General features: G+C 42.9%; 1 protein-coding gene across 3 annotated transcripts in view; it reads left to right on the top strand.

Moving 5' to 3' along the window:
* Positions 1-1027: 1027 nt before the first annotated feature.
* Positions 1028-23154, top strand: part of EPB41L4A (erythrocyte membrane protein band 4.1 like 4A) — a 225738-nt gene continuing 203611 nt past the window's right edge. The window contains exons 1-2 of one of the 3 annotated variants that reach the window (XM_084627984.1): positions 1028-1228; positions 2163-2567. In XM_084627984.1, coding sequence (XP_084484110.1) covers positions 2469-2567 — 99 coding nt within the window. In that variant the 5' untranslated portion in view covers positions 1028-1228; positions 2163-2468. Of the gene's footprint in view, positions 1362-1774; positions 1850-2162; positions 2568-23154 lie in introns of those variants that run through there. The other 2 variants (XM_084627983.1, XM_084627985.1) reach the window with 2 other exon arrangements.

The following is a 23154-nucleotide window of genomic DNA, read 5'->3' as shown; positions in this document are numbered from 1 at the left end:
AGTTTGTCAACTGAGAAACCTCCTCCATAAAGCCACAATCACCTCATGGACTCAGTCACTAGAGGGGGACAAATACTGACACACTCCTAGTGTGGGCTACATACATACTTATGTGAGTGCTTACCTTTTACCCACTCAATAATCTCTTTCACTTCAACTGAACTACTTAGGTGTGCACAGATAAGCACATGCACAAGTGTTTGCAGACTCAGGGCCATAGCCTTCTGCTTGCTTACAAAAGAACAGAGGGGAGAAGGGAATATAAATGTGTGACAAAGTACAGAATCGGAAGGGACCTCAGGAGGTTATCTAGTCCAACCCCCTGCTCAAAGCAGGGCCAATCCCCTGATCCCTAAAGGGCCCCCTCAAGGATTGAACTCACAACCCTGGGTTTAGCAGGCCAATGCTCAAACCACTGAGGTATCCCTTGCACTAGACCTTCCTCTCAATTTTGGCTACTAAATAAATATTGCAATAAAATTCCTAATTTCTATCTGCTCATGCTTCTTCAATATGAAAATCTTTGGAACTAAAGGACAGTACCTAGCAATCACTTCCACCTGACAGAACTACCTTTAAAACCAAACACCTCCAGGCAGTGCCATGTGGCAGGAGCTGTATTTTCATCTTGCATTTCATATTCATCAATCAGTAGAAACCCCGGAGCTCCATGATAGCCGCAGGCAAGACGGGCTCAAACCGGTAGCTTTTATTCACCCCCCTCCAACCGCACCAACACTGGGAGCTGAACCCTTTGGAAGTTTTGCGAGGTTAAACCCACCCTGCCCCGTCCACTACCGGTTTGCCCCGGACGGAGGCAATCTAGGGTCCCTCCTCACGGCCCCACAGGACCATCCCTCGGGCTGGTTTTGCAAAGCCGCTGCGGACCAGCTGTGCAATTGCAGCCCGAGTCCTGTCCCGGTGCGCGTTGCCCGCAGGCAGGGGCCAGGCTAGCTCCGCTGCACCTGCACGTGGGCCGGCGGCTGCAGCCCCGGGAGCCCGGCGCGTGAGGCGCTGGCCCAGCAGGGGTCACTGCTGCCTCAGCGCCTGGCGCTGCTAGGGCCGGGACAGGCGACCGGAGCAGCCGGGCGGAGGGAGGAGAAGCTGCGCCCGTAGCGCAGGAGCTCGAGCAGCCGCCCTGCTGCCTTGCCGGCCCCGGCCGCCACCATCGCCCCTGGAGACGGACACAGCTGAGCTGCGGCCAGGGGCCGGCCCGGGAGAGCCGCAGGTCCGGCCACAACGTGGCTGCGCGCTCGTTGCTCCCTGGCGGCAGCCCCCGCGATGCTGCTGGAGGGCTGAGGCGGCGGCGGCTCCAGCCACCGGGACACGCTGCTGTTGGGACGGGAGCTGAGGAGAGCAGGGCAAGTCACCGCCCCGGCAGGCGCGGGCAGAGGCGGCCGCGGCGCCCCTTGGCCCTTCCTGAGCCACCGGGGCTTTTCGGAATCCGAGTGCGGGCAGCTGCCGGGGGCAGGTGGAGCCGCGCCCCAGCCCCGTCGGGTCCCAGCCCCGCGCCCGCCCGGCGTGTGAGGCGCTCTCCGGCCCTGGGGAGCTCGCGGCGGGGCGGGCTGAGGGAGCTCTAAGGACAGAGCTGCTGCGCGAGGGGCGCCCCGAAGCCCCAGCCGCCCATCCTCGCGGCAGCGAGCCCGCACGTGCGGCGCCCAGGACGCGGGGGAGCGGGAGCAGCAGCAGCGCGGTGGCGCCGCAGGGGCGCGCTCCGCTCTGCTCAGGAGGAGGAGGAGGAGGGGCAGGAAGGCGAGGAGAACCGGCTGGGCCGGCCGGAGAAGCGGGGTACTTCTGCACATGGCCCCGCGCCATGCGCTGCCAGCCCGCGGCTCTCCTTTCCGCCTCGGTAACTCGCCCCCTTGTCTCTGCCTCCCCTGTAAGGCGGGGGTGGGTCTGTGGCTCTCCCCTGCCTTGCTGTGCTCTCGTTCTGGACAAAAGAGCAGCCTCCGAAATGGGGTGGGAGTGGGAATGTGGCAAATGATTAACCCGGAGACACGGTGAGAACAGGCACGGAGCACAGTGGGTGCTAACACAGCCCATGTGCACAGGGGTTTAAAGAACAGGGCGGAGACTGACCCTCTGCTGTACCTTGGCAGGTGGGACCTGGGTAGGGACTGCGCTCTCCTGGCCCATTGCGACGTGATTTTTCTTTCCCACAGGGCAGCGGAAGGAGCTTCTAACTCCCCGGCCTTGCTGAAGACTTTTGCAGGATGCCCAGGGAGGAGAAGTTGTTTAGTGTTTAGCTCACCATCTTTATAGCAACTGGATACTCAGCTTTCCAAGATCCAAGAAGTACCTGAACGCCTGCATCTCCTGGGATCGTTGTATTGCATTGGGACTGCTGAGATGAATACATTTCTTGTTCATTAGCGGTGGCATTAATTAAACGCGCAGCTTTCCCCCCTTCTGGAGGTTGGGGTCGCCTTTATCTCTCGTTCCCGTTTCAGCCAGACATCAAAGCAGTGATGGGTTGTTTCTGTGCTGTCCCGGAGGAATTTTATTGTGAGGTTTTGCTTCTGGATGAATCCAAGTTGACCCTAACCACCCAGCAGCAGGGGATAAAGGTAAGCACAGGCTGTGTTGTTTTCATTAGGGTTACCTAGGCACTTGTCAATAATGTTTGAAATGCTTTGTCTAAAGCCCAGCAGTAGGAGGTAAATCCTGCCTGGGAAGGTGCTGTTCAGAGAGTGGTTATCTAAACATGCTCACTGCTAATTACTATGAAATGGAGAGGTTATGTACTTTAATTAACATTTGGTTAACTGAAAAGAAGTTTGAATAGTGAATACTTTTTAAAAAGCCCCAAAAGGTGAAAAATCATTCCATAACTTTAATTCTCAGTTACTCCATTGACAGAAATTCACCACAAAAACATGTGTTAATGATGTGTGGCCTTCTAAAAGATTTGCTAGAGTTAATTTCCTAAGGCTAAATGGGTTATTTTATGGCATACACTTGTTTGAACAGCTTCCAGCTGTTCTGAAGGACTCATGACATTGTGTATTAGATATTTATTACATAAAAAAACCAAGAGCTCAAAGTCCATTGCTCAAGAGTTAGGAAATACCAGAATTAAGACCGCCTTTGCAACCTTAATTTGTCCCCTTGTGCATGTGCACTATGATACAATGTTTAATTATGACCATATACTATTTTTTCCACAGTGCCTTATTCAATGTATAATTGGTACTTTGGGAATTAATGAGGGTTGTGTGGTGAATGAGTCTGTAAGATCCTTGCCTTAGTTGCTGCAGAAGTGGAAAGGTGTATGCTATTGGTGGGGACGAGGGCAGGGGGGGTCTAGGCCTGCTGGATGCCCATCCCCTCCACCAAGTGGGAGGAGCCATTGGACTCAGGCTGCCAATTGAATACTGGGGACAATACATGAAAAAACAGACACTGGAGTGAAGGTTAAATGTTAAAAATTGGGAATCTAGCTGAAAGGTGTGTGTGCCTGTTGTGGTTGTTGGGAGATGGTGAACCTAAACCCTCCTGAAGCTAAAGGCTCTGCACTGCCATTAAACCCAGGCCACAAACAAATTCTAGGGACAAGAAATGAAAAAATCAGGGATGGGATGGAGGTAAGAAGTTAAATATCAGGGAACTGGAAAGGGACACCAAGCAGAGAACGCCTGACAGAGCCCATGACTCCTCTAAGCCTGTCTAAGGAGTCAGTGGACACCATCCAGAGTAACTTTGCTTGGAGGCATGACTTAACAAGGGAATGGAAAGAGACTCCACAGTCTCAGAGCACTCCCCCCAGCCCCTGATGCAGCTTCATCATCCTGGAATGATGGATGGCCATGTAGGATGGTGTCAGGGAGGAGGTTGACGAGGAGGTCCTGTGACTTTGTGGGGCAACTGATGGGATGTGTGTAAATGAGGAGATACAGGGGAAAAGTGCCGCCAGAACCTCAATGAAAAGTTCTGGAGGAGCCAGAAGAGGGCTGATGCACTCTACATAGATGTACACCATGGTCTCCCTCTCACTCCAGAAAGGAGAGGTGTTGGGGGAGTTTGTGAACTGCACCAGGTACACACCTGTGCTCGCGGCTCCATGAGTGAGCCACTAACTGGTATCCATGGGCCCTGGGGACCAGAATGGAGTACAGGTTGGCCCAGTGGGGTTCATCCCTCTCCTCATGTGGCAGCAGGTCCCACCACTTTGGATCAGGGTGGGACACAAGGGCAAGGAAGTATATTGGGTAACCTTAAGCAAAGGCAGCTCTACCAGCTCCACCTATAATTACATAGGGATTTATTACCAAGATTTTCAAAACTGGGTGCGTGAAATTAGGCTAATAAATCCATATTTAGTTGAATACCAAGCAACTTCCAGTGACATTTGACTTCAGTGTTCAAATATGGAATTAAAAATCTAAATGTAGGCATGTAGTTTTGAAAATCTTGATATATATTATAATTTATGTTAAATTTACATATTTGGTTGCTCGTAAACACAGAGACTCAGAGATATAAAAGGAGCATCCTACAGAGAGAGGGCATAGAATACAGGACTGGAAGCGACCTGTTGGGTCATCAAATCCAGTCCCTTGCTATCACAGGCAACTCCATCATATAATCCCATTCATAGATTTATCAAGATCCACCCTAAAACTAATTAGGTTGTTTTCCCCCATTACTCCTATTGGAACGCTGTTCCATAATCCTAGAAATGTGGGACTGGAAGGGACCTCAATAGATCATCTAGTCCAGTCCCTTGAACTGGGCGGAACTAAGTATTATTTAGACCAGCGATTCTCAAACTGTGGTCGTGACTCCTTTTGAATGGCATCGCCAGGGCTGGCTTAGACTTGCTGGGGCCCAGGGCCTCAGCCAAAGCCTGAGGGCTTCAGCCCTGGTTGGCAGGGCTCAGGTTGCAGGCCCCGTATCTGGCGCTGAAGCCCTTGAATGTCAGCTTTGGCCCCCCCTGCCCAGAGCGGTGGGGCTCGGACGGGCTCAGGTTTCGGTCCCCACTCCTGGGGTTGTGAAGTAATTTCTGTTGTCAGAAGGGGTCATGGTACAATGAAGTTTGAGAACCCCTGATCTAGGCCAGTGGTTTTCAACCTTTTTTCATTTGTGGACGTCTAAAAAATTTTAAGGTATGAACTCCTTTGGAAATCTTAGACATAGTGTGGACCCCTGGTTGAAAACCACTGATCTCGATCAGTGTTTCCCAAACTTGGGATGCTGCTCGTTCAGGGAAAGACTCTGGCGGTCCCGGCTGGTTTGTTTACATGCCGCGTCCGCAAGTTCGGCCGATCGTGGCTCCCACTGGCCGTGGTTCGCTGCCGATTGGCTGAACCTGTGGACGTGGCAGGTAAACAAACTGGCCTGGCCCGCCAGGGGCTTCCCTGAACAAGCGGTGTCCCAAGTTTGGGAATCGCTGATCTAGACCATTGCTTTCAGTGATTTGTCTAATCTTTTCTTAATAACCTTCAATGACAGAGATTCCACAACCTCCCTAGGTAATTTGTGCCAGTTCTTAACTACCCTTACAGGTAGGAAGTTTTTCCTAATGTCTAAACAAAATGTTTCTTGCTTCAATTTAAGCCCATTACTTCTTGTCCTGGTCTCAGTGCTTAAGGAGAACAATTTATCACCCTCTTCTTTATAACAACCTTTTATGTACTTGAAGACTGTTGTCATGTCCCCCTCCAGTCTTCTTTTCTCCAGACTAAACAAACCCAGTTTTTAAAATCTTTCCCTGTATTTTCTAGCCCATTAATCATTTTTGTTGCACTCCTCTGGACTTTCTCCAGTTTGTCCACATCTTTTCCTAAATCTGGTGCCCAGAACTTGACATAGGGCTCCAGTTGAGGCTTTATCAGTGCTGAGTAAAGTGGAAGAATTACTTCTGGGATCTTGCTTAGAACACTCCTGCTAATACCTGACTCCTCTGATGTAGAAGCCTTCTAATTTCCAGCCTAAATTTATTCATGACCAGTTAATACTCATTTGTTCTTTTGCCAACATTGTCCTTTAGGTTAAATAGCATTTTTCCCTCCCTGGTATTTTATACCCTCCCTCCCACCAAGGTATTTATAGAGAGCAATCATATCTCCCCTCAGCCTTCGTTTTGCTATGCCAAACAAGCCAAGCTCATAAGATAGTCTGTCCGATTCCCCTGATCATCCTAACGCCCTTCTCTCTGTACCTGTTTCAGTTTGAATTAATCTTTCTTGAACATGGGTGACCAGAATTATGCTTGGTCTTACTAGTGCCTTGTAAAATGGCATTAGTACTTCCCTATCTCTGCTGGAATTACCTTCCCTGTTACATTCTAGGAATGCATTTGCTTTTTATTTATTTTTTTAACAGCTGCATCACATTGGTGGCTCATAGTTCTTTTATGATAGACTAATACACCCAGTACTTTCCGCTCCTCTGTCATTTCCTGCTGATGAGTCCTGAACTTATAGTATAAATTCTTATTAGTCTGTAAGTGGATGACCTTGCACTTTGTACTATTAAAATTTAATCTCACTTCTATTACTTCAGTCCTTTAGGTTAACCAAATCTTCTTCTATAATATTCTGATCCTCCTCTGTATAGATGATGCATTCCAACTTTGTGTTCTCAGTCAATTTCTGTTTCAGCAGTTAGCACACTCCTACCTTTTGTTTCATGGTTATTAATGCAAATATTAAATATTGGTTCCCAATCTGAATTTAGAGGAACTCCATGAGTAACCTCCCTCCCTTCCTATGCATAATTTCATAGACCCTCCCAATCCTGAAAGGGCACTGGTATGTGTGGGTCCTTATGCCTACATAGTTCCTGTTGAAGTCAGGACTCCACATGAAAATAAGGGCTTCAGGGTTGGAGCCATATGGAATTCAATAAAAGGAATGGTCCATTTTAACTTATTCTAACCATGGATTTCTATATATAATAATTTTTGTAATTATTATATATGTAACACAGGTCTTTGTTGATAATACGTTGTTACTTGACATTTTAACTTTGAATTAAGCAGGTTTACTAATATTGTTTTACCAGCTGAAAGTTTGAACTGACTCATTAACTTTACTTCTATATCATTAAAGTATTTTTCATGTTAGTGACTTTATTTGTATGTATACATCTAGATCTGGTCTACACTGAGGGGCGGGGAGGATCGATCTAAGATACGCAACTTCAGCTATGAGAATAGCTTAGCTGAAGTTGACGTATCTTAGATTGACTTAGAATCACTTACTTCTCATCCTCGCAGCGTGGGATCGATGGCCGCTGCTCCTCCATCAACTCCGCTTCCGCCTCTCGCTGTGGTGGAGTTCCGAAGTCGACAGCAGAGCAATTGGGGATTGATTTATCATGTCTACACTAGATGCGCTAAATCGATCCCCGATAGATAGATCACTACTCGCTGATTCGGCGGGTAGTGTAGGTGTGGCCTTAGAGATCCAGGGATTAGTTTGGTTTACTTTGGCATAAGGTACAGGTTGTAGGCCTTTCTATTTATCTTTTTGCTCTGTATCAGGCTTCTGTTGGAGCTTCACATCATGGATCTACCTTCTTCTCTGCGCTCATTCTTTTAATTAGGTCTAATGATGTGTGTGTGTGTGTGGAGGGGAAATGTCTCAAGTACTGTTTAACGAACCTTGAACTGCCCAAGAAGAAGGGAAAACTCTTAAGTGTTGATAAAAATAGTTAATTTTTATAAATAACAGTTAATCCTAGACAATTTGATGGTGTGTCCAATGAATCTGAACTGGGTATTTGATTTAGTATTTATATGGATGTAAGCAGTGTCAGGATGAGCTCCACCCTGACATCTGGTGGTGAGGTGTGGCAAGTGGTGGAAAAGAACTTCAGGGGCCGATCTCATTTGCATAGGCACACCCACCCCGCCTAGAATGAGGCCATAGCTGCCCAAATGGTCACTTCGGCTGCTGTGGGATCCCCAGTGTCTCTGTTATTGGGGCAGGAAGAATAAATTGTTATTACCCTGATTATGGGAACTGTACTTGGCCTTTTGTTATGATGGAGGGACTCACCATCAACTAAGTAACACTTGCTAGGCAAGGGTCATGGGTTTTAAAACTCTGTGAATTGAGAGAGGCTGGGGACAAGTATTAAGACTTGGTGGCATGGGCCCCTTGGTGAGGGCCTTACATGCTAATTGCACTTCCTCCTCTCTCCACTGTGGAATATCAGAGCTAATTTTGATTCCATTAGGAGTCTAGTTACAGGCTGCTGAGCTCACTTTGGGCTAATGGTGTATCAGCACTGAGGCTCCCCTACTACAAGCTGAATTCACCAAAGAGGTGAACTGACTAAGAGCTGAAATCACTGAGTGTTGTGTTAAGTAGTGGGGGAGCCTGAAAATATATTGTGGAGCAGTTTGCGGGACGGCTGGAGTGCCTTGTGGGCCGCGGAGCGGAGCTGAGTGAAGGAGTTCATGGGGCGGCTGGCAGAGCGGAGCAAAGCGAAGGCCTATGGAGCTTTGAGGCTGTCAGCTTCAGATCATGTAAGGTGCCTCTTACCCCCGTCCCATCTCCACCCAGGTTGGGAGGTAAAGCTCCGCAGATAAACTTTCGAACTCTGGGGCTGCCCTGACCAGGGACAGAGACTTTTGGGTCATTGGACTTTTGGGACTTTGGGTGATTTGGGGTTGCTGGACTCAAGAACCAAAGGGAAAGGGGCATGCCCCAATTTGCTTGGGGTGGGTTTTTTTTGCTCCTGGGTTGTGTTATGAATCCTGTTGGTGGTGTTTCCCCAACATAATGCCACATTGTTTCTCTCTGTTATTAAAAGGCTTTTTGCTACATTCAGACTATGTGCTTGCGAGAGGGGAAGTATTGCCTCTTGGAGGCGCCCAGCGGGGGTGGTATATATTTGTCCCAGGTCTCTGGGTGGGAGCTCGAGCCGGTTTACATTGTGTTATTGGAATGGATCCCCTAGATATTGAACCTGGCCCTTGTTGCTGCCAACTCTGACGGGCAGAAGGGTTACATATATTTTTGAAAATACCTCAAAGGATAAATGTAAGCTTTCCAAGACATTTCCACACCTGATGAACTTTTCCAGATTGAAGTATGAATAGAGGTTAAATATGAAATTGTAGAACTACTAACTGTGGTATGTAACCCACTGCTTCAGTCAGCCTCTGTATCAGATGATTGGAGGATAGCTAATGTAATGCCAATTTTTAAAAAAGGCTACCAGAAACAATCTTGGCAATTACAGACCAGTAAGCCTAACTTCAGTACTAGAAAAATTGATAATTCCGTTCTTTACTGTAGTTTCTATCAGCTATATTAGAATTCTTTGGGGATGTCAACAAGCATGTGGACAAGGGTGATCCAGCTGATGTAGCGTACTTGGACTTTCAGAAAGCCTTTGACAAGGTCCCCACATCAAAGGCTCTTATGCAAAGTAAGCAGTCATGGGATAAGAGGAAAGGTCCAACTTTATGAACAAAATGATGGGGTCTAAATTAGCCGTTACCAGTCAAGAAAGAGATCTTGGAGTCATTTTGGACAGTTCTCTGAAAACGTCTACTCAATGTGCAGTGGCTGTCAAAAAAGCTAACAGAATGTTAGGAACCATTAGGAAAGGGATGGATAAGACAGAAAATATCATAATGCCATTATATATATCCATGGTATGCCCACACCTTGAATAGCGTGTGCAGTTCTGTTCACCCTGTCTCAAAAAAAGATATATTAGAATTGGAAGAGGTATAGAAAAGGGTAACAAAAATGAGTAAGGGTATGGAACAAATTCCATATGAGGAGAGATTATAGAGATTGGGACTGTTCATCTTAGACAAAAAAAAGATAAGACTAAGGAGGCTATCATAGAGGTCTATAAAATCATGAGTGGTGTGGAGAAAAAGTGAATAAGGAAGTGTTATTTACTCCTTTTCATAAGACAAGAACCAGGGGTCACCGAATTAAATTAATAGGCAGCAGGTTTAAAACAAACAGAAGAAAGTTCTTCTTCACACAAAGCAGAGTCAGTGTTTGGAACTTGTTACCTTGTGAAGGCCAAAAGGATAACTGGATTCAAAAAGGAATTACCTAGATAAGTTCATGAAGGATAGCGCAATCAACAGCTATTTGCCAAGATGGTCAGAGACACATCCCCATGCTCTGGATGTCCTTAAACCTTTGACTACCAGAAACTAGGACTGGACGACAGGGGATGGATCACTTGATAACTGCCCTCTTCTGTTCCTTCCCTCTGAAGCATCTGGCACTGGCCGTTGTTGAAGGACAGGATACTGAGCTAGATGGACCATTGATCTAACCCAGTATGGCCATTCTTATGTTCTTACCTATTGCTTCAAGCAATACCATTACTTCTGTACAGGCTGCAGGTTTACTATAAATGACAAGGACTGTTAGCAATACAGGATAATAATCATGACAACTGAGGGGTGTATTAATAAATGTTGTTTTACTACAGGACTGGATTTGAGATTGTACTACAGACTAACAAAATTAGCAGAGGTTAACAAGAGTACAGTTCTGAATTCCAATTTAATAATATTTAGCACTTTCCACGTTTAGACCTCAAAGTGCTTAACAAAGAAAGGAAAGTATCGTTATCCCATTTTACAGGTGCGGAAACAGAGTCACAGAAAGGTGAAGTGGCTTGGCCAAGATCACAAAGTTGGTCAATGGCAGAGTCGGGAACAGAACCCCGACTCTCCAACTTCCATTCCCATGCCCCTATCCACTGGATCACACTCAATTTGAAAGTGTTGTAATGTTGTTTATTCTCTTCTTGCATCTTCATTTTTAAAAAGAGTTCAGTCATGTGAAAATGAAAAGGTTGGCTGTCTAGCTTTAAGGACCACTATTTCATGTACAAACAGGCAAAATAACCAGGAGAAGGCATGGAATGGAACCAGCCTTATACATTTTGCTCACATTTTGATTTTGTTCTCATACGTTGTGCCTAGAGATGCAGTTCAGAGAATAAATATAGTGAGACCATAAAGCAATGTATTCTTAATCCAATACAAGTTATTTAAAGGGCAAGCTTTGTGAATATGGCACATATATCTATGTATATAGCGCCATTCGTATATTAAACTGCTAAGATAGAGGCAGGATCTCTACTGTCACATAGAAGAACTCATTCTTCCTTCTTAGAATTAAACAGATGAATTACGAAACGGGTGATTAAAAACCTTGTACTATAAATAAGTTAGAAATTGGTTGTTAATCAAAAGGAAATAGCCGGTTTCCCAATACTGTTGTTTTGCTTTGTCTCCACACATGTAAACAGTAATTTAAGCAGGTTTTATGGTAGAGAGAGTTTAACAAATGGGCTAAGCCTGTTTGAAATAATGTCACAAAACATATCATCAATGTTTTGATCATTTATGGAGATGTTGCCAAACATTACATATTAATAATATATGATTCTTCTGTTAAGAATTAGTCATTTTCCCTGTGCGCAGCTTTACTTATTGCAAAGCTGGTTTTGCCATGGTACATTTAGTTGTTATTGCTGGTTTAGGAATCAGAGGCTATGACTATGTAGCTTCTTATAAAATGCTGATTTAGAGTGTACTTGGTAGTACAGATCAATCATTAGATTTCAGAAAGAGCTGGTATCTTGTAATACAAGATATCAAGAATCTCAGAAATTCTTCTGTATTTATTTTTCTTGGAAATGGAATGGAAGTTCTGCAGAAGAAAACAGGTTTATTTGTTCAGAATAACATCAAACTATTTTGAAACAGCCCAGTCCTGTTTTGTATTTCTGTCTTCCTTGTAATAAGGATTACTATCTTAGGAAAACATTAGCTACTTCTCTAAAGCACAGGAATCTCAGTGTTATAATAAATAACCGGTTTAAGTCTATGAGGCTAACAGGAAGTACACTTTTAAAATATTCGGTGTGTGTGAAATTCATCCCTATGTACTAGGCTAGCCCAAGACAAGTGTTCCACTTAAGCCCTATTTCAGCGGTTCTCAAACTGTGGGTTGGGACCCCAAAGTGGGTTGTAAGACCTTTTTAATGGGGTCGCCAGGGCTGGCGTTAGACTTGCTGGGGACCGGGGCCAAAGCTGAAGCCGTGACAGGGCTCAGGTTTGAGGCGCCCTGCAAGGGGCTGAAGCCCTTTGTCTTTACCCCTCCCCGGCTTGGGTTTTGGCTTTGCCCCCAACCCCCCCCCCCCCCAAGGCTCAGACTTCGGTCTCCCCTCCCGGGGTCATGTATAATTTTTGTTGTCAATGAAGTTTGAGAACCCCTGCCCTATTTAATTAACATATATAGGATAATAGGCCAACACCAGAGGTGCAGTTATGAAAGTTGTGTACAGGACAGGTATTCTAATTCTTGCTTGACAGTTGTATATCCTGAGTACGCGCACATCAGACAACAGCTCTGTAATCAGATATAACCATCAAACCACTGATACTCTGGCCTATGTACCACTGAAACCTTATGGGACTTGTGGTGCCTGGACCTTGTGTAGTCCTCTATACAGGAGTGAATTTCACCTTATGTTTACAAGTTACATTATCGGCCAAATCCTGTTTAATTTACACAGAACTCCCTATGAAGGCACTTGGCTATTTTGTAAATTAAAACATGAGCAAATCTGTTGCATATTTTCCTGTGCCATAATAATCTCCCACTGAGAAGCAAATAAAATGAGGTCCAAATTTTTAAAATAGCTCTCAGAACCTTTAAAAATCAGACCACTTATTTAGGTGCTTAGCTGTAGCCAACCGAATTAAATTATTTTAATGAAGATATTTTCCAGGTCTCAGAAAATTATGCATTTGCTGAAAGCAATGACACATTGGAAAGTTTTGACTATATGATTTAAATTAATATCCAGCAGCCATCAGTTAGCTGTGACACCAACTCTTTTAATATTTTCTGGGGTTATTTTCAGTCATCTTGTAGAGATTAACATTATTTTTCTAACTAAACTTGAATTTTACAGATATTTGACATTTTCAAAATACTACAGAATACTGAAACTTTTGGTTAGATTTTTTTGTTGGCATAAATTAGCATAGCTCCATTGACTTCACTGGACTATTTACAAAAGGTCTATCTTTCTTGAGGCAAATGCATAATGGATATGTATGGAAGTTGGGAATAAAACTGCGTACAGAGCCCTCATTTGTTGTAATAAACCTGATAAAGAAACTTGGTTTTAAAACTCAAATTAGTGTTAGTGTGGTATATGGAAATGGAAAGCAGGGACTCTGTTGCTGATAGTGATTTTGCTATATTTCTCAACCCTAGAAAATCCAAAATATCATTTTTGTGATAAGAAATTCACTTAGTTATGGAAGTATGCTTTTAAAAAATGTCCTGCAAATTCTGTTAACACTAAACCACAAAGATTTTCCACCTGTGATAATTCTGGAAAGTGTAATTTCTGTCTCAGAGCTACAGAATTGTAATTTTATGTCAGTGCTCAACATGAAAATTAGTCTGCTTGTTGTTTCCTGTACCCTATCTGGTATAGTATTAAAAGGCCTGTTCTGGATAGAGAAATCCTTTAGAAATTCATAATAATAATATTTTGTAAAGAATTGATTAACAAAAAAGAAAACCCAAGTTAAAGAGACCTCAACTTGAAATTTACTTTTGATCCAGTTAACAACAACAAAAAAACTAGCTTAAAAGTACTGCACCTGTCTGTCTGTAAATCGTTCTTGGAATCTTTGTGGTTTTACTTCCCTTCCCCGCTCCCAATCCCAAAACACCAAACATATGAAAAGTATCAATTGCCTGTTGCTGTGTGAAAGACGCACACAAACAACAGGGGAAAATGACCATACACAAAATGTTGTCAAATATGCAATGTAAATAAACTGAAGAAAAAATCTCCCTCTATTTTTCCAATCTCACTTAAATAGTACTTGTATTTATAACAATAGTAGAGAAAACATTTAAAGACCGAAGTTTAAATTGATCTATTTAAAACAACATGGTAAGAAAAAAATCTATTTTGTTGGGAAGTTTTACAACATTGATTTAAAATAATAGTGAGAAATCAGAGTTCATAGAATACAAGTAGTTGGATATGTAATCAGCCCTTTCCACATTTTTGTCATCCAGTTAGGAACGAGTAAAAGGAACAAAGGATTTCACAAACCTTGCCATAAATTAACCACTCTTCAAAATTACTGTCACATATTTGAAATAGATTACTAATTTCTTCAGTATCTTTACAGATGAGACAAGCAATTTTGAATCCTCCAATGAATAACCATGTAATGAATGAATACTTTGAGACACTTTCTTTTTCCCTAGGTGCACTTAACTGAATTAATGAAACCAGTCTGACAGCAAGACAAACCCATTAACTTTTAAATGAAGTTACCTCTTAATCAACCTGAGGTTTGAGTAACAATATTGTCAGCTGTTTGGTGGTTTTAATGAGCAGTGATTTCCTAGAAAAGTCAGGAAAAATATAAACAGATAGTATTTTTATTAAGTCTTTATTTTTTGGATTTCTGTAGTTTTGAGATTTAAAAAGTCACATATATTTGACTGAGTAAAAAAAAAAATTAAATACATTTAAAATACCAAGATGTGACATCTAATCATAAACTTTATTTCGTTTAGCCTATTAAAAATTGCTAACTCTAATAAAACTACTAACTGGTGAATTAACAGCAATTATGAAATGCAGTCACATGAAGTTAGAGGAAAATCTTCAGCTCTTAAAGGGACCATTCAGGAAATACCTGGATGGCAGAATTTAGTGAAAATGATGAAAACTACAACTCACATCACTTTGTGAAATTTCTGTTGCCAGGACAATATTAGATTTGCATCAGAAATAAAAACGAGGTAGTAATCACTAACAGCTGCTAGAAAGATGAGAAGCTACCAGTAACTTTACTTTCCTGGTCCCGTTCTCAAATATTTTGTTTGAGACCTTTTTTCCCCATAAGGGTGTTTTCTTCATTTTCTTCTCTCCCTTTTTTTAATGGTAAGGCAAATTATTAGCTACATTCAAGTACAATGTCTTCCAAAGTGAGTAATCATGCACCAACATCTGGTCAGGGTTTGGCATACTATGTTTACCAGTGCATGTTTCAAATATTTGCAAATGATTTCCCCTTTTGGACCAGATACAAAGGCTTAGTACTGATGGCGTATTTTGTACTTCATCCAGTATACAATTCATTTAATAGTTTAAGGCAAGGCAGCAGCCTAAATATAGTTTACTTGTACTTATGTTCCTGCTGCTGCCTTCACATCCTGTCTTTTTGGTGCTGCTAAACCCTCTGGGCATTGGGATCCAAAAGTCACACTTTAGACCCATGTTTCTCAACCTTTTTGATCTCAGGGACTGGTGCCTGTCCATGGACCAGTCGTTGAGAAACACTGCTCTAGATCATTCCACATTGTCGCACAGACGTGGATAACCCATAGTAGTATCCAAAAGACAGAGCTACTAATGCAGAAGGTTACTAAATGCTATTGGTTTTTATTGCAGTATTGAAGGAGAGACTACATAATTTTCTGAAGTGTGGAGCATACTCCTATACCTGGTCAGGAGGGTGATATTACTCCACTTTTCAAAACAAATTTTGAATTTTGGCAGAATGTTGGCTAATACGTGATCACTCATCTTTAAAAAAAATTCCTGTTGACTGTCAACCAGGCATTGTTTTAACTTCTGCTCCAGCTAGACTTAAGTTTACTGTGCTCAAATGGTGCTTTTGGGGGGAGAATATTTCCTTCCTGTTTGTAAGTCAGGAAGGGCCAGTACAGCACAGCTTGGCATGGGCAGAGACCAATGGGTAGCAGTGGTCACAATAGCAAGTGGATTTAAAATCAGTAATCAAAAAGGAGAAAAGAAAAAGAGAAATGGTAGAGTTGGAGGTGTGGGGGTAAAAGGAACTGAATACAGAAGACAGAATAGAGAGGAAAAGATGGGCTATGGTGACAGGGCGGAATAGAAAATTCCTCTTGTTAAATGTGAACGTTGATAGTTCTCTTTTAGGAATGGCAACTAAAATCTCAATGAAAGATGGGTTTTTTTGAATTAGTAATACATATTGTCATGGAAAAGAAGTGGCAAAATTTGACATTCCTGTCTGTTTTTTGAAGAGAAGTCTGTTTATGTTTAATGCATAATGACTCCTATTATCTTTTCCTTCCTTTCTTCTGATCCTTGTGAAATCATAGTCTTTATCTCCTACTGTGTATGTGTGTGCATGCACATATGGCAAGTAATCCATCCTGTGAGATGTTGATAATGTTGAGAGAAATTTTAAAACACTTGTTTAGCTAAATACTATTCCAAGATCATGACATGTTGAATTTGATACCGTTGTTTTTAGTGTAATACAGAGAAAAGGCAGGAAGAGTGTTTTTAGCTGAAGGTGATGAATGACTCTTTGTTTATAAGCCAGAAACAAGAAAGTAATCTGTCTTCCTGTTTATGAAGTTTCAGATGGGTGGGTAAAATCAGCAAGAGGCTTCTGGCTGGGTTGTACAGTTTGATAATGAATGTCCCAGTACTCTACTATCCTCAGAGTACACCTGGAAAATAAGAACTAAAAGATCTCAAGGAGGAATTCTTTTGCTGCATGAATCTCTTAGCAATGGCAAAGGAGGGTCTTTTATATCTCTGCATGCAATACAGGCATTTGGCGGTCAGAAATCTGTAGCATCTGTGAGTAACTTGTAATAAATTTCAATGCGACTGCTAATGTGCTTAAACATGTCTTATGTGCTTCACTGGATTGGGGCCAGCATGCTTAGCATCTGGCAGGATTAAGCCAAAAGGGAGTCTGTCAAGTTAAAAATCCATTGAGCTAGGTTCTGATCTCACTTATTCCAATTTACGTTACTGTAACTACTGATTTCAATGCAGTTACTGCTCATTTATATAGGTCTAAATGTGTATGTGTATTCTGCATTGTAAACCTGGGTCTGTGGGCCCCATGCTTGTGGGCCCCATGCTTGTGGCCTTTCTTGAGCATCCACACGGTGTGATAAACCTGAGTTTACAATTGCTGGACCTAGGTGTCTCAACCATGGTAACGTGTCCCTACTGCACTATGCAGGTCTTGGGACTTGGATCTGCAGCTTGAGCTGCATCCACACTGCAAAATGACAGGGCTCAGACCCGAGTATCACTGGGACTTGGTCTCAGACCCACCCCTTCAGATGGATCCTAGGACGTGGATCCTGAGTGCTTCCTGACTCAAGTTAGACGGATTTGTGTCTGGAGGGTAGGGGATGTGGGCTCAAACCTGTGACTGAGACCAGATTTACAATGCAGTGTAGACATACCCAATGTGATCAGAATCAGGTACATATATTGTAAACAAAATCATTTCCCTATCTGTGCTATCATCACCTTGTTACAGACTATTAGAACTGAAAGAATATTAAAGATCCCATTTACTTTTTGCTATTGATGCTGTTTACTTTTTGCATTGCTCTCATTTTAGACAAGGAAAAGCGGGAGGCTCAGTTTCATACGTGGTTAGTCAGTTTAATTCACAATCTCAGCGCTGCATTGTGAAGCATTTCAACAGAAGTTGTTTTTAATGAACTTTGTATTTCCTATTGTGTTTTTCACAGAAAAAACAATTTCTACAAAATCAAATTTACTGACTTTATTTCTATCGGGAAAACTGAAACAAAACATTTTGTTTTCGGTTGGGTTAACCTTAACTTAAACATTTTGGTTTGTCGTAATGAATTGCAATATTGCGTTTTGCATCAGTTCGACATAGGCTGACGTCATGAGCACTGACATCAATAGGAGATGTAAGGTGCTCAGCACTTTTGAAAATCAGGTCACTTATTTAGGACCTTAAATGTGGATTTAGGAGCCTCACATTAGGCACTCATTTTTGAAAATCTTATTCATAAGATAGATCTTAGAACAGGTATAGATTGCTTAGTTCAGGGGTGGCCAGCTTGAGCCTGAGAAGGAGCCAGAATTTACCAATGTACATTGCCAAAGAGCCACAGTAATACATCAGCAGCCCCCCCATCAGCTCCCCCACCCTACTTCCAGCGCCTCCCACCCACCGTCAGCCCTGCTGATCAGCACTTCCTCCTCCCTCCCCGCACCTCCCGATCAGCTGTTTCTTGGCATGCACGAAGCTCTGAGGGGGAGGCGCGAGGGCATAGTAGGCTCAGGGGAGGGGGCGGGAAGGGGAGGAGTGAGGGCAGGGCCAGTGGCAGAGCCAGGGGCTGAGCAGTGAGCACCCCCTGGCACATTGGAAAGTTGGCGCCTGTAGCTCTAGCCCCGGAGTCGGTGCCTGTACAAGGAGCCGCATGTTCACTTCTGAAGAGCTGCAAGTGGCTCCGGAGCCACAGGTTGGCCACCCCGGCTTAGTTTGTAAGCTCTTCAGTATACTTACCTGTTTGTACATCTAGCATGTTTTGGGTGCTACTCTAATAACGATTAATAATAATAATGAAGCTCTGGAATGGTGGTCATGCCCAACTACTGTCCCTTCCATCTCTGCAAAAGGATTAAAATATCAGTACATCTAGGCAGGAGGAGGCATGGAAGGAGGGGTATGCTGCATCCATCATGTTATTTCTAACACCACTGTCCCACCCACCGAAGCCCCTCCACAGTGGTTGGGGGAGTTTGGGCTCCTATGGAAGAAAGGGCAGACCAGAATCAATGAGTTGGAGTACATCAGTTCTCTCCAGTAATGTCCCGTCTCCCCATCCTAAGAGGACTTTGGGGTAGTGTAATGCTAAACAGGTCAGCATAAAACTATTACTTCTGTGGTGTGGGTCTTGGGGCAGCAGTTGGCAAAAAGCCAAAATGGACTGGGCAGGGGGATTCAGGTTACCATACATCCTGGTTTTCCTGGACATTACCTCTTTTTTGAGCCTTTGTCCTCTCTCCTGGTGAATTTTTCAAATAACAGGAAATGTCCTGGATTTTTGTAGAGCAGATGCTGTAGCTCAGAAAGAGCCCTGATTGGTCCGCTTCCCGACTAGTCCCTCCCCTGCATCCACAGCTGATTAGTTCATTTCCCTCCAGCTGCTGGATCCCACCCACACAGGCCTTGACTCTCAGCCCTGGGGGAGGGAGTCCTGGAGGAAGGTTCTGACTGATGGCTGTTGGTGTGCCCTGCCACTGTGACAGGGAGTCACACTGCCCCCACCTCCAGTGGATGCACCCCGAACTGTACCCCTCCCCAAGCTCTCCTCCCCGACAATTGTCCCAGCAGTGTCCGCTTTTTGGGAACCTGAAATATGATAACCATAACAAGACCCAATGCAGAGGCACAGTTAGCTATGTTTTTATGCAGGTGTTCCCAGGAGCTGAACACCCTACCTCTTGGGTGAATTCAAGAAAGAGAGACATTTCCCTCTTCCAAATTCAAAAGAAGAGTGAAGAGGCACTCAGAGTGTCTAGTCCCTTAGTTACTCATTTATATTACTGTGTTAAGATTTTGCCCAGTGAGTAATGGTCAAGCAAGAACAAGATAGCTGGAGAGCTGTTGGAAAACTTTTCTAATGTAGTAAGTGTGAACTGGCTAATAAGATGACTCAATAAACTAAAGTGCCTCAAAATGTAAGTCTGTTTTATAAGTAGATTTGAATATGTTATCGCTGAACAGATCTTACTGGGGAGTTTCTGAACATATAAGTATCCTTTTATCTAAAATCTCTGTCCAGCAAACTATTGAAGAACTTGTGAGATTACCTTTGAAGAAATGGATGGAGCCTTTTGCACTGTGAAATGTGGAAAAAGCAGTTGGATGTGACAGTGTCATGGCAACAGAGATTTTGACATATGGCATATTGATCAAAGAGCAAATTTGTGAAATCAGGCCCACAATAGACTTGAAGATCAATCCTAGTGAGTAACAAATCTTCTTATGCCTGTTTTTAAAGTCAAATGGGCTCATATGTACTTTGAGGTTAAACAAAATACTTGAGTTCTGTCTGAACACATTTACAGTCTTGAGAGTCTCCACCTCTCACCCATCTCTTGCGTCCTCTAAGAAATTTTGTGTTTGAGGAAAGAGATTTTGTTACATTATAAAGTAGTATTATAATTCTGAATGATTTTTGACAGCAGTCAGTGTTTTCCCCTTACATGACATACTTCCTCATACATTTTTTCTTCCGTGTATTATTATGATTTATATTTACAGTAGAATTAGAGGCTCTAACAGAGATCATGGCCCATTATGCTAGAGCCTGTACCAACACAGTAGAAGTCAGTCCATACCTTGCATAATCTATACTCCTAAATAAACAAGAGAAAGTGTGTGAGAGAGGAAATATGATTATCCCCATTTTGCAGATTGGGAACTGAGGGACAGAGAGGTTAAAGGACTTGCTAAAGGAAGTGAGTGTCAGAGCCAGGAATTGGACCCAGATTTTCTGAGTGCCTTTCCAATACCTTAACCAGAGGGCCATTCTTACTATCTTTCAGCCTCCCCACCCACTTCTGAAGATCCCCACCTATACATTTCCTGACTTTCTGCTGGGCCCCAGCCTTGCTGAACTCAGATATGTCCTGGAATATGTAATGCTGAAGAGAATGGCCCCAGGTATAAGTAATTTCAAGGGCCAAGCCTAATGATAGGAATTGGGAGTGGGTGTTGTGGGTTGAGAGGGAGGAAGCTAAGGCCTGTTGGAGTGTCACAAGGTTAGATAGAGTGTGTGTGTGTGTGTGTGTGTGCACGCGCACGGCGGGAGGCTCAAAAAGTTCCAGATAACCCTCTGACCTTTTGAATATATATCCAAAGGTGTATCCAATCCACTGGAGGTTAAACCATTGTTTTATCATATGGACCCAGATACAAGTATTTTGTGGATCAGAACTCATTGACCTTTGGGAAGTATTTCAATTCATCTTCTTCAACAGACTGAGTCAGCAGGTGAAAAGTTGTTCAAGTCTCCTGTTGTTGCTTTGGTCTCTCCTCTCATCGCTCCTTTCATCCTATCTTGTTTGGGAAGGGGTGTGTGTGTGTGTACATACCCACGTGCTCAATCTGTATTGATGCACGCTCTCCACAGGCCTGTGCCTGATCCATTGTCTGTTGTTGACCCTGAACTAAGAGCATTTCTCTTCAGCACGCTTTATCTTTATGGTAATATGAGAGAGGAAGTACAGTAGAGACGTGCTGGAAAGGAAAGGTCTTGTTGGGCTGAATTCTCATGGGTCTAATAAGCACATAATGCAGGGTAGACACAGGCCATTGCTTGCATGGGAGAGCACGAAGGGAAAATCTAGGGGCTGCCGAGTATGGTGTTGGTGATTCAGTAGCTGGCACTGTCTTCCCTTCAGGTGAGTACTAAATCACAGTTCCAGAGTATTGGCAGGGGCCCTGGATGTAATGTAAAACTGAGCACCCAGCCAGCTGTGGTTATTAAAGGCTCTTGCTACTTTCATAAGAGCAGGAACTTTAACCCCAGTGTCCTAGTTAGTTTATCTACAATGTCAGTCATCTATAATCGGTATTTTTGTTCTGCACTGTTACCTGGTACTGTGTACTGTTTCATAGCTGCCATGTTCCACCCAAAGGCTGGGTGAAGTAATTCTTATATATGTCATTGAAGTCTCTGGGAAATTTAGTTTTGGTTGCAACCAGTAAGTTTTTGGAGGATTTCTATTTATGCACAACCACCATTCTGTAGTAATCTCTCCGAAGAGAGTGGAATTCCTTGATTACTCTTCTGTACTTGTCTTTCCAACGTAGCGTGTCTTTAGGGAACATCTGAACAGGCTATTTATCGTCTTTATTTAACAAACAGCACTCTGAGTAAAAAACCAAAAAAGCATAACAAAGGAACAGGCAACATATGTATAGGAAATACCAAAATGAATCAAATAAGCCAAATACAGGGACTTTACTGTAATGCTAAATAATTACACATGACAGAACTGACTTTTCCAGAATCCATTACTTACATGTAGATGCATGTGCCTTTGGAAATGTGAACTTTCCTGGAATTACTCAGTCCTCAGCCTTTCTCCAAGCTGTTTTTCTTCTTGCTGAATTCTGGTGAGGTATCTGATGCAAAAGATCATAAATTCCCTTCTTTAGATATTGCTCTGAGTTGAAGGCTACAGTAAACATAGCTTGTATACAATAAATTTCAAGCTGTTTCCTACCCTCCTACTAGTTTAACCGGTAGCCAGTCTACTCACTGACCTCCTTTTAGAGCTTCCTCTCCTAAAAGCATAGAAGACAACATCTCAGCGTGGCTCACTTGTGTGATTTTTATTGAGTGTTACAAAATTTTTGGTGTTTTCTAAAGCCTCAGCTGCAGGAATCGTGATTATGTGATAACCTTAGCTTTCATTTAAAAAAAAGTAAACTTGTAGCCCTCAGGATTGTGGAGAAAAGCTTGTAAATGTGAATCCCAAAGACTCAAACACTAAAAGGCTAATACGTGTATTATTTTTAAAAAAATCTTGTGATTTGGGGGCCTGTCTCATGATTTTTGACTACTTGGAGCTGGAAGTACTGCATCTTGGAGATATATAATGGTGGTTCTTGATATCACTTCTACAATATTTTAAGGCTACAGAGTCTGAGCTTTACCACAGTGTATGCTGTATTTAGAGCATACAATGATGAATAATAGCATTATGTATAGATGTACAGACTGAAAAGAGAGAAGAGAGAGCTGACAGGAAAGGAAGAAGAGAAAGATAACCCTCTAATTTATCAACATTTCAAATTAGTAACCTGCTGATTTGCTTGGGAAATGGTAGCACCACCTATAATTAAGGTTGCCTGATGTTTCCCATTATAGGACACCATTTTTAGTTGGTTATAACTTTGTGAAACACCAAAAGCATGACACTTGTATAAAATTGTGAGAACTGACAACACTGCAGAAGCTTGTTGTAGGTAGTACAAGAGCTTTGGGTAGAGGCTTGCTCTAGTTATGAGAGACTTAGTTAAGTCTGGAAGTTCAACCTACTCAGGGGATTTTGTAGCCCAGGTTGATTTAGTTCCCTAGGAGAAGGTTGGTTTTAGAAAGAGAGCTATAACTGTGAAAAGATTTTGTTTAGCCTGGACAAAGGCTTGTTTTGTTTTGTTTTTGTGTGTGTCTGTTTTGTGTTGCTTTAGCTGGAAATTACATTCATAATGTTGTATGGAAATCTTTGTAATCTATATGATTTCATTTTCTATGACACCTAAAATTTAAAAAAGTATATTTCCCCCTATATCTTAATGATCCTGAGTCT

Source organism: Lepidochelys olivacea, assembly GCF_965140295.1.
Source record: "Lepidochelys olivacea isolate rLepOli2 genome assembly, chromosome: 5".
Classification (NCBI taxonomy): Eukaryota; Metazoa; Chordata; order Testudines; family Cheloniidae; genus Lepidochelys; species Lepidochelys olivacea.
Note: the sequence above shows the minus strand (reverse complement) of the source record. Positions and strands in the feature narration are given on the sequence as shown.